We start from the raw sequence: 12707 nt of genomic DNA on the forward strand, positions 1-12707 counted from the left end.
TTCAGCTTCATCAACCCCAAAAAGATGAACAATATACCAAAAATAATGATTTTTGAACATTTAATAATGTTCCAAACTATCTCTGGAAGAATTTTGAGAAAAGGAGGAAAAACTCTTCTATGCATAAAACACTATTATTGGAATTTTTACTGCAGAACATTTCCAGTCAACTGAGGGCTCGCTGCAGAACAAAACATTCTGCTTTGGATTCATCAATAAATCATTGTTGGACTGGGATTACACTATAAAAGTTTGGTGAAAGTTTTTCTACAAAACTTGGAAAAAAAGCCAATAATCCTATTGGTTATATTCAAGTTTTGTAAAAGATCTTTTACCTAATTTTTATAGTGTAATCTTGGCCTTATAATGCATAAAGTATCCATTAACCCTGAATCTAAGCAATATACATTCTTGATTGGAAAGGCCTTGATGTACAACAGCAAGATGTGGATTTAAAGTATTTCTTGGTGAAAAAGAACTATGCTCTAACCTTATTGAAGAATCGCAACAGATATGATTGATTCTAGCTCATTTGCTTGATAAACCTAGTTCTACCAAATTTATAACCACATTCACTATATTTTACAAACCTCCAGTTTATACTGGCATATTTTTGCAAAACTAGTTTGAAAAATATGCTATTTTTTTTAAACGGCTTTCCCATTTATGAACTTTGATTTTAAAAAAATGTTCAAATTATTTTAAAAAATCAACTGTATACATATTTTGAATCAGGGTTGGCAAGGTTTTGGACAGTACGGTAAAAACCATGGTACTGTACTGTCCTAAACTGTCTAAAACCTCCTATTTATAACTATAAGTGAAAAACTTTGCAATTTGATGAAGAGGTAACTTCTATAATCAAATAATAAACTTTATATTATATAAATTATATTAAAATTACATTAAATATAATAAAATTTTGAAATTCAAAATAATATGTGCAAAGCTGACTTGACTTGAGGTTAAATATTAGATTTATGGAAAGATACAAGAATGGGATAAAAATTTGTCACATGAAAATTAGAAAAAAGCAATAGATATGACTACAGAATGAAATTAAACTTAAGTAATAATCGAACCCTAATAATCAAGCGCAGCTGCACCTTTTAACATTTGATAACACATAACTAATTAAGCAGCCTTATCTGTGCCAAGATAATTAGAAAAGATAAATAAGTGCCTTAGAAAAGATAAAATTTGAAAATATTCTTTCAATTGATGCATAACTTGGGAGACACAAAAATAAAAAAAAATGCTAAATACAGTCTTTTGATAAGCCATCTTCCTGTGCTTTTCTTATTGCTGCAAGCCTCCCCACCCCCTCCTCATGTGATAGAATCGTAAATATAGCTTGAATTTATTTGGGGAAATATTAGCTTCTAGCCTCATAAGAGCAACAATTTAAATTTAACAAAAATTTTGGGTCTTGAAGTCTTATCATGTAGGCGTAATCAGTGTTTGTGAAATTGTGTTCTGTTAGTCATGTGTAGGTGCTACATAGTGCCTCATTTTCTTCAGATATTTTCCTTTATTTATAATTAGTTTTTAAAAATTGAGAACGTAAAATAGGAAGTTCTCGAAAATTTAAAGAAAAAAGTTTGAAAAGTTAAAATAGAACAATTTGCATTAAATAAACACTACACCATTGATATTTATTCACATCATTATATTGGTATCTAATAAAAATATTTGTTTAGTTTCACAATAATGCAATGATTATAACTGACTGTGCATTTGGTACCTTCAATATAATGTATTTTTTAAAGATAAATGTTTGAACAGATTCGGCAGGGTTTTGAACAAGCACTGTCCTAAATGCAGTACTTGCTTCATTATCATACATGAAAAATAAGATGTGAAGTAAAAATAACATTTACAACAAACTAAAAAATTGAAAACAGTATTTATTTAAACAGTTATATGAGTGATATTAATTTACTATCAGATTTCCAGCCTAAAACCACAAATTTGGTGAAACAATTAACTTAGAAAAAAACCAAATTACACCTTTTTTAAATATTTTTGATTTACCGTATATATACTCATGTATAAGCTGAGTTTTTTGTGGAAAAATTTGTTCAAGTGGGGGGGGGGGGGGGGGTCGGCTTATACTCGGGTCAGTTTTTGATGAGGAAATATCAACCCCCCCCCCCCCCCAACAATCAGTAGTAATTTTTGTAGCAGTGTTCTAGAAACCGGTATCATTGGTATGAGATATGTTCAAACCCCACAGAACCGATAATGTTAAAGCCAAGGAAAAGAAATCAAAAACATCATTGACTTTGATACCAGGTGGGCTAACATTGATTGTACAGCCTTTAGATATGAGCATCGACAAGCCTTTCAAAGCTATTTGAGGGATTTGTGGATCGAATGGATGAGTTTCGATGATAAAGAAAGTACAAAAAAGTGTTGCCTTGAAGAAACCTGACATTGGCCTAGTGCGCCAATGGATACATGGGGCGTGGAATTCTGTTTCTGCCGATCCTTCAAAAAGTGTTGCGTCAGCAATGCGATGGAAGGAAATGAAGATTATTTTCTCTTTGAAAATGCAATGGCGATGACAGCCCAAATGAAGATAAAAACGAAGATGCCGCACCCCCTATGATGATCTGATGGATTACGATGAGCTTGGAGACTCAGAAGAAATGGATTAAAAAGTTTGAATCACTTTCTATTGTAAATTTCCATAAACTATTCATTTTGCATGAAAATGTAAAATTTTTTATTTCTCTGAAATGCACAGATTTTTTTGGGGTCGGTTTATACACGGGTTTTCAATTTATTGCAGTTTTGGTGGTCCTGAAGAGGTCGGCTTATATATGAGTTGGCTGGGGGGGACCAAAGGTTTCTACACAACATTTTGAAACTTGCAAGGTTTTGGATTTTGGTTTCTGACACTTTTAGACAGTTTTTCCGTGTCCTGTCCAAACTCCCAACCCGGTTTTGAATATTAAGGCTTTAAAATTTTATTTTAAACTGATATTAATTTACTTTTGTTTGATTTTCAATAGCATCAAATCTAAATGATCATTAGATATATTCTAAACAATGCTCCATGAAAAATGTTCAAATTCGCCATAAAAATATAAAATTAAAAATGATACACATTTTAAAACAAGCATATCAATGCTACCAAATATTTCACTTTTCAAACAAAAATATAGGAATTTTATTACTAAAAAATTTTTTTATGCATGGTAACATATAATATTCTCCACTGGTTTTTCACTTTAAAGTTCTTAGTTGCCTGTAAAATTTGGTTTTCTTTTCTCTACGAATGCTGACATGCCTTCCATACGATCACTCTGTAATTACAGGGAAAACACAAAAAGTTTTTATAGAAAGGTCTTATGAGAACCACTTAAAATAAATCAAGGTGGATAATGATCCTAACCTATAGCTTTAACAACCACTTACTGTTGCAAAAGTAGAGTAGAAAAGCCTCTTTTCCACTTCCAATCCTTCGCTAAGATTTGTTTCATAAGCTGAAAGTAAATCAGAAAATATAAAACGAAGCTTTCAATGAAAAAACAAATACAGAAATTGAATATGGCTTAATTTTTTTTTCATGTGAGATTAAAAGAACACAGAAGATAATTATTGTCAAAACATAAATTTTCAGCCCGTAGTACACATGCTACTAAAGGCCCCTTTACACATATGCTTTTGCGCACACGACAGCTGTAAACAAATTCAAAACTGTCTTCAAGAGTGTGTGTGTAAAGGCAAAAAATTGTAGTTAGGAATGCATGCTGGAACTGGTCATTCCAGCATTCAATCGCGGACTCAAAATCTTATGTCTAAATGCCGACCGGGGTGAATCCCTCATCTCCTGCGTCATATTACTTATTAAAAAAAGATTTATACAATATAATTAATTTTTTCAGCAACAATATTTTTCAGAGTCCACATTTGACAATTTTCCTTCCTTTTTTCAACGAATTGTTATTTTAAAGAAATGATAAATTAGTTTCCAAGTACTGTAATTACATTTATTAGGTTATTGTAATAATTTTCAAACTTTGATTTGGTTCTTTTACCCACTGAATGAATGAATGAACACCAGACTTTGCCACTGGACTTATCCCGTTGCCGAGATCTCTTTCAGCCCAGCTTCATGGCAGAGTCTGGAACATTCCTTTACCCACTGACATCATTATCAGATTTATAGATATGTTAGATTACTATTATTATTTTGATAACTTTGCAAACTTTCATTTATGCTCAAAGTGTGAAAAAATTTAAAATAGTTTAAGAGTAGGGGCTCTGAACCCCTATATAAATTCTTTTTTCTTTTTAAATAATTGTTTTTTTTAATAGAAAATAAATATTTTAAGAAAGATTAGTTTCAAAATTTTAAATTAACAGTAGAAATATGTACATAAATCCATAATCATAATCTTAATGAAAATACATAAATCATTAATTAGTTATCTGGCTATGATAGCATAGGACGTACAAATTTTCAATATAATTATGTCAATTTTTAAAAATTAGTAATTATTTAAATTATCTTTTTTGTTGACGATTTAAAAACACAGTAAGAACATATGTGTGTGAAAGTCAGTTTCAATGTATTCATAAAAATTTTTAATCAGGAAAATATATTTTATCAACTTCAAACTTTTAAAAAAGGGAAAAAAAAGAAATTAACTGGCTAGAGGACTGGTTAAATCTCATGATAACCTGAAAATGGAAGATTCAATCAAAAAACCATGAATATAAGAACTTGCCATGTTTAACAGAGTCCTTGCATATAGCCACCACTAAGCTGGAGTGAGAAGAAATTTTTTCGGCTAGTTTTATAGCTTCATCTACAACTTTATCAGCAGGGAAAACTTTACTCACTAAACCTAAATTTATTGAAAGCAAAAGTGTTACTTAATTGATTAAACTTAACAGAGAATCAGCCGATTATTTACAAATAAATAACAGCTTCAAAACAAAAGCACTTGCATTAAGATTTCAATGATACTGAGCTAACTGATGACAGAAACTGTTCTATGATAATTTTTGTCACACTACTGTCATTTTCCGCACACGAGGGCTGATTAAATCCCAGAACATACAATTTATTGCCGATTCTGAATGGCAGATTTTTTTATACTCATCGATAGGTTAATGCGCTAACCGCTCGATGTGGGACTCCTTGTGGTAACAATCTTTTTTCTGTGGTCATGCTTTCACCGTTTCTGTTGTACCCGTGTCAGGAAAGTTTCTGACGAGGACAAACCAGGTATTGAACTCGCAACACCTCTAAACACCCTTTGGTACTTTAGGCGAGTATCTTATATACCTGGGCTACTACGCCCAATTGTTGTATGACTTCCAAAGAAAAGAAGAGCATTTTAAAATTTCATGTTTTTAAGATTTAACATTACACAAAAATTCTAATGTCTTTGTGAAATTGCTATGCTACATCACATATGATGTAGGATAAATTATTATCCTTGAGTTATTTGCATGCTTCCCCGCATCCTGCAGCAGGGTCCATAGGCTGGGATTTTTTTGGTGGGATGAATTTATAGTAACAAAAAAGAAAAAGAATCATCCCAGGCCCACGGGCTGGAACCCTATCAGGCCCATTCTCGTGAGGACTATGGTTATTTGTTGAGCTTCTGTACAATGTTAATGGAATGACAGATTACTATTTAAGAGATAAGCAATGAAATAACTCATGTTGATTCTTTTCCTGTCAGAGTGAGTATATTTGAAGAGACTTATGATATGCCCATGGGCATAAGACTGGTGATACAGTTGCAACTAGTTGTGTGTGAGTGCAGGGCAAAAAATAAGGAAAAGTAAAAACCAGATGCACTGACTCCTTCCCCCCCAGGAATGTATACCTTAAAAAAAACAGGATTTTCAGAACACTCAAGGGGCTTGGATTTCATATAGAATAATTCAAACAGTAAAGAAAAATATCACAGCTGTCAACATTTGCGTACGCAAAGGGGGCTTTTTGGGGTTATAACCCCCCCCCCCCCCCCACCCTTGAGCCAAGCTTAAAGTGTTATTTGCAGGAAAAGAACTTAACCCCCCCCCCTCAGAAAGGGAAAAAATCAGAACACCCCCCCCCCTCCCAGAAAATTCTCTGTACGCCTATGGCTGTCAACTCTTTGAAGAATGAGAATTGGGGAGGTTTTCGCACAGATCAAAACTCTATACAAAAATAAATATGAAAGGGATTTTTTTTAAGAAAACAATGTAGGGATTTTTCATTAAAGAAAGTAAAATTGTAGAGATTTTCCCATCGGCAAAACAATGACATCTGCAAGCCATTGCTGATTAGCTCAAAGTCACCAATTATCGCCAACCACTAGGTTCAATTAACTGTCATTACTACTCTCGTCATGACAAATCACTCCCAAAAGAAAAAATCATCATTTGGCCCGAAACAGGACATTGACTTAACAGGACATATGGTCAAAGAAAATGCAAGTCATCCTGCCAATTTCAGAAAGGCAGAATTAATGCTAGCTGTTTGACAAATTCTGTCTCCCCACCCTCCTGAAAATAAAATATTTTTTCATGATCTGACGCAATGGGGACAATTTACATTACATTGGTAAGATTTTGTGGATTTAAAACAAAGACGACAGCCGTTTTTCAGGGTAACTTGTTTGGGAATAATTTCTTCTCCCCCAACTAAAAGCAGGGATGTTTTACAATCACGGTTGAAATTCTGGAGATATACTAATTTCTCATGAGTCCGGGAAGAGTAAAAATTCTGGAGCCTTGGCAGCTATGCAATATTAAAGTGATAAATGTAAACTTTACAGAAAAAAGAGCACAAATATGTTAATAAATAGAATCTTGGTACAACAAATCATATTTTGTATGAACTATTATGATATACTATTCAATTTCGCTTCTGATTAACAAAGACCACACCACCACTTTGCCAAAACTATACAAGAAATGGCATAGAAAAAGATATATCACAATTATGGAAGCTATCATACCCCAGCGTTCAGCTTCAGCTGCAGTAAACTGATTACCGGTGAGTACGATTTCCATGGCTTTAGATTTTCCCACAACACGAGTTAAACGTTGAGTACCTCCAGCACCTGCATAAGCAAAAATTGAAAATAATTAACATGATGTTAACAGGAGTCTTGTCTCTTATGATACAATGCAAGTCTAACACTTTTCACAAAAACTAACCTGGTATAGTTCCTAGAGCTATTTCTGGTTGACCAAATTTTGCACCTTCTCCAGCGTAGATTATGTCACACATCATGGCCAATTCACAGCCACCACCCAGCTGCAATAAAATAAATATTCAGACAAAATACGAAAAGGAAAAAGTCTATTCAAACTAAAAAAAAATTCATGAATAATTTGATAAAGAGTTGAAGACATTTGCATATTAAAATATAGTTGGCTCCTTGTTACCCTGTATCTCATTAAAATACAAACTTGGACATTTTGCACTGTTTATTATATGAATGTTAAAATTCAGCCAACATTACAACATCAAACATAGCAGAATCCTGATTTTGGTGCAAGGACCCATTAAATAAAACTGTGCAAAGACAAATGATCAATTAAAAATGAGATAAAATTTGTTCTTGCCATGTCAGAAAAGAAAAAACATGTTTGATAAAAAAAACAATGATGCATAAAATGTAAAACAATGACATAGAGATTGCAAGAACCAATAATCTGTCGTATAAACCACTGGCTTTGATGAAATTAAAAATGTGAAACGCATCGCACTGGTAATTTATAATGTCATGAAATGAAAGATGACTATGACCAAAAGTGGTCGTAAAATGATGACGACGATGTGTACAACTAAAAATATGTACAATGGACTTTGGCAATGAGGACATTACGGTTGACTCTCTCATAATAGAAGGTATGATTGTGTGAGGCGATTGTGGCCTAGATGCAAACAGGCAAGCAGACTTTCTGTTTGAGGTTGGTTCTGCAGCTCAAACGTTAATGGCCGATTATGGGCTTCATGGAATGTAATTTATTATTAGTTTGATTATTCCAAGGATCCTACAAGTGGCAATGCATCACTTCTTGGAGGATTGAGAGGTGGTCACTGGCTAATCAAAATGTTATTGTCAAGGCTAGATGTTGTTCGAGCTGCAGTGTCTGCTTTATCCTGGTATTCCAACATGACCTAGTACCCAGTAAAATCTTATTGTGGTACCATGATGTGTAAGATAATGTATTTCATGAAAAATGGCATGAATAAATGGATGAGAGTGAAATGTTAAGGAACACAGTGCTCGTGATGTGCTTAGAGAGTAACTATAGATTATGCATTGTCTGTGACGTTTGCGTCGTATATGATGGAGAACTTGAAGGATAGCATACTATTCCACGGAATAAATAGAGAATGTGTCTGGTACTGGAAACACTGGTTAAATCACAATATGGTTGAACTCTCACACGAAACTGTCCATAGTGAAACTTGTAAGCATTTTTTGAAATGGAAAAAAAAACCAACAAATTGCCGTACTTATGACTTGCTTCATATTTTCATAATTTACAATTCACATACAAACCCCCAAAGCGGAATATGCCAAAAGGTGTGACGCACGCAGGGATCCCACTCAAAAAATGAGAAAAAGTAGGAAAACACAGGACTAAAAAGTAGGATGGGGGAGGGTAACCCCCCTTAGACAACATAATCACAGAATATTGGAAAAAAATCCCTAAAATAATTCTTTTTTGCAAAAAAAAAAATTTTTTTAATTTTGAATTAACTTTTTTTTTCCCTAGCACTATTTCAGTCAAGCCAAAACAAAATGACAGATGACTTGGTTACAAAACCAATTTTTGGCCAAAACAGTGCACAACCACAGATAATTCTTTGCTGTCTCTCCTCATATATATTACATTCTTTTTTGGAGTCTTCCAAAGTGAAGAGCTTGTCAACTCTCTTCGACAAGGCACAGCAAATTTCGAAGACGTACGTTTTTTTAAGAATGAGGCACCTGCGAGACCACTTTCGAAAGCACAATGTGTGAATTACAAGATCCGACGTAAAAAAAGCAAGGTGAACCAGATAGTTTTACTGCATTGTTCATCATTTTTTAAATTTTACTGTTTTGTTCACATTTTACTGTTCAATGCCAGTGTAATCATTTTTGACAAATGAAGCACTTCCATTTCTAGCTCTTTGCTGAGCATTGTAAATATTGTTTATGCCTCTTCATGCCTTAAAAATACAGAAGACAACTGAATGCTATTAGGTAGCATCAGAATCACCAAGCCTAGAATAGGCCTATGTATCCAACTGCTTTGAAATGCAAACTGTTGTTTCACCTATTTGCACCATAATTTTCAATGATGAAAGTTACTGTCCAAGACCATGAAGTAATAAATAAAAAAAAAATTTCCATCCCGACATAAGTTTTTAATAACTACTATACTTGTTGAACCCTCAAACTAAGCAAATGAAAAATAAAATCAAATGGTCCACATACACCCCCCCCCCCCTATAAATTACCTTAAAAATGATACAATTTCTGCTTTGGCAGAATCATTAATTGCGTTCTCCAACATTTGTAATATTTGGCAATATATCAATAATTTCCTGCTCAATTAAAATCAATTACACAAATTTTGTCGACAGGATTTGGTAAAAAAGTAGGACAAAACCGAGAAAATAGGACAAAAGTAGGACATTTTACCAAAAAGTAGGACGAGTGGGAGCCCTGCGCACATCATTGAGCAATCAGTGCTACTGCAAAACAATCTGCAAGAATTTTAAGAAAAGTGTAGAAAACAATATTACGGGAATTTTTACCCCAGAATATTTCCAGTTAGCTGAGAGATGATTTGCAGAACAATGCAAAACATTCTGCTTTGAGGGTACAAACTCATTAATTTCTGATAAATATATCAACAAACATTTGATTTATAACATCACTATATGTACTTACGGCATATCCATTCACTGCAGCAATAACTGGCTTTATAGTTCGACTTACACAATCCCATGAACTTAGAAATTTTCCAGAGAAACAATCTGAGAAAGTTTTATGCTGCATCTCTTTAATATCTGCACCAGCTATTAAAAAAATTACATTTGTTAATGGAACAAAAAAAAAACCAATTTCAAATAATTAACTGAATATTTTTGAAAAATCTATAAATACAAACAACAGTTATAAAATGATCAAATTTTAAAGTTATGGGGCAGCAAAAGTCTTAGTTACGGCCCTGCAAAAATGGTCCTCAGAATTCTAAATAGTGTTTCTTTCAATTTTTCTGACAGAGAAGTTGACACACTAATTAGACACACTATAAATTGACCACTTAGTTTTGGAAATTGTTGCAATAACAATATGCTGTGCGGCCACCTGAGTCACATCTCTTTTCCATAAGTGTCAATCATACAGTCAATGACCATTTTTATGTACTTGAACAATGAATTTGTCATCAAATCAAAAGTGGGAGATTTAAAAAAAAAAAAAAATGTCATGTTTTTTTGGGACTGGAATCCTAGTTTGTGAAAATGTATCAGTTCCCCTAAGCTATGATCTTTGGCGGGCCCGCTATAGTGAATTTATAATGCAAAAAATAAAGATAATAATCCTGTGTGCCCCCTGGGTGGAGCCCTACCTCTATTGGGAGGAGGGGGCATGGTGTTGAGAAGGACTGAGTGAGATTTGATCTCATAAGATTTCGAAGATATATTTTTGTACAGTAGAGAAATATCTCATTAACCATACCCTTACATCCCAAATGCTTTGCTGATAGTGTATTCCAATCTGCCCTGAAAATGTGGGAAAACCACTGACATTAAAGCAGTTATTACATTGATGACTCAATAGTCAGATGAATAAGTTGATAAAATACGTTATTTGAGTTGATATAATGACAAATTTCTTTATCAAATTCAAAAATTCAAATTTACTTACCCGCGAATGCTTTCTCACTTCCTGTTATAACGACTGCTCCTATGCTCTTGTCACTATCGAACTTATTCAATGCAGCTTCAACTTCAGACATCAAGCCCTCACATAAAGCATTCAATGCTTTACGCCGATTGAGAGTAATCAACCCAACATTCCCTTTCTCTCCTTTTGTTTCCGACTTGATGTGCTCATAACCACTCGCTAATAAAACATAAGAACAACTTTTAGGAAACTTTTTTGGGTAAAAAGCAATGATTAAACGTTAAAAAAGTACCTAATAATGAAAATGTGTCAAAAGATTTTTTTGAAATACCAATCGAATAAAACTGTTAGAAAAAGAAATCAACCATCAACATTACACCTTCACTTCTGAACGAACATATTTAATAGTTATTAATAGTTGATTGATATATTTAACTATTTCAAAATAGTTTTGAAATGAATTTTCGGCACTGCTCATGCTTCTAGAATGAAAACAAATGCATAACCCTTTAATCACCACCCTGGTGCGGGCATCTTCAACACGTTGCTCGAAAGCACCATGGTGCTCCGAGTCACCCTGAGAGCTAATTGCTTCGGTCCGATTTGGTTCTCGCGCACTTGATAAACATTCTAATTAAGCACCTCCTCCTAAAACTTATATTCAAGGATCAAAATCATTCTGATTTCATGCATTCGAAAGTCAAACGTGTCATAAAAGTGTTCTTCTTTTGATGACAGGCACAGACAGTGCTCACAACTAGAAAAAGGTATATATTAAAAACAGGACGGTCTTAATAGCATCATGGGCCCCCCGGGCCAAGTGATGTTTTTGAGGCCCTACCTGGAAAATTCTTGTAGATTTCAACCGCTTCTCATTTTTGTGAGGCCCCTCTCCTTTCGAGGCCCCCGGGGCAGTGCCCGGGTGGGCCCATGCGTTAAGACGGCACTGATTAAAAAGGTAAATATTAAAAGGAAGTTCTGAGGTCTTATCTCATTATCCTCTTCCCATCATGGTACATTTCAACTTAATTTTTTTTTAAAGAAAATGCAAATATCTTAATGTAAACAAAAAGTTTTTACCCGATGAGCATAATCTCACACTTCCGATGAAATATTTGTTGGATTGATAAATGGATGGTAGACATAAATTTTTCAATAAAGAGACGCCGGCGGTAATTGTACGAGCCATGATTGTTTACTGTTGCCCAATAATTATGTCGGATCAGAGTCGAACGGTTTTTTAGCCGTGATATATTTACTACTTTTGTGACGTCAATATATGGGCGTGGTCTAAAATGTAATATTTCAAACATCGAGCCTATATTACTCGATAATTACTCGGTAATATAACCTCGATGAATTCAAGGGTTTCAAGAAAAATCCCTGTGAAGTGATTGGCCATCGCAGGCTGAACTCTGATTACGAAATCGGTTGGGGATTGACGATTGATCACATTTTATGACATCATGATATCGACATGATTTTTTTTTTATCCTATGCTTCAATTCAAAAATGGATTAATAACAAGAATGGAATATTAAACATGAAAATATTATTAAAACCAAAATTTATAATCAAGATATGAACATACTTTCAATTGTACTTTTGATTTAAAAAAATTAAGCTAGACAGGAGTGGCAACGTAATCATCATAATACCGTCGCATCCATGTTGTGTTTTGTGTACAGTACGTCCCCGTAACGTACTCTTTATTGTCAAACAGCTGTGAGGAAATCAATATGAAAGTAGAGATGGTCGAGTCAAAGACAGATAAACGCTACAAGATGTTGTCCAAAGATGCTTTCCGTGCTCTTCTATATGAAAAGATGGAAG

The 12707-nt window shown here is 33.9% G+C and overlaps 1 protein-coding gene across 1 annotated transcript; it reads right to left on the reverse strand.

Moving 5' to 3' along the window:
• Positions 1–3145: 3145 nt before the first annotated feature.
• On the reverse strand, positions 3146–12303 carry LOC149077174 (enoyl-CoA hydratase, mitochondrial-like). The gene is made up of 8 exons (XM_089244908.1): positions 11955–12303; positions 10896–11093; positions 9915–10042; positions 7174–7273; positions 6972–7076; positions 4740–4859; positions 3424–3491; positions 3146–3311 (listed from the first exon to the last, which is right to left on the reverse strand). Exons 1-8 carry the CDS (start codon positions 12061–12063, stop codon positions 3246–3248), a joined length of 894 nt encoding a protein of 297 aa, XP_089101034.1. The 5' UTR covers positions 12064–12303; the 3' UTR covers positions 3146–3245.
• Positions 12304–12707: the final 404 nt, after the last annotated feature.

Source organism: Pholcus phalangioides, unplaced genomic scaffold (assembly GCF_987345545.1).
Source record: "Pholcus phalangioides strain wild (caught in Gottingen) unplaced genomic scaffold, Ppha-v1.0 ptg000015l_1, whole genome shotgun sequence".
NCBI classification, from domain to species: Eukaryota; Metazoa; Arthropoda; class Arachnida; order Araneae; family Pholcidae; genus Pholcus; species Pholcus phalangioides.

Coding starts and splice junctions, on each gene's coding strand:
- LOC149077174 (XM_089244908.1), bottom strand. CDS start 12,063: ATGGCTCGTACAATTACCGCCGGCGTCTCTTTATTGAAAAATTTATGT. Junction 7,274..9,914: donor CTGCAGTGAATGGATATGCC/GTAAGTACATAT, acceptor ATTTTATTGCAG/CTGGGTGGTGGCTGTGAATT. Junction 7,077..7,173: donor AGCTCTAGGAACTATACCAG/GTTAGTTTTTGT, acceptor TTGCTTATGCAG/GTGCTGGAGGTACTCAACGT.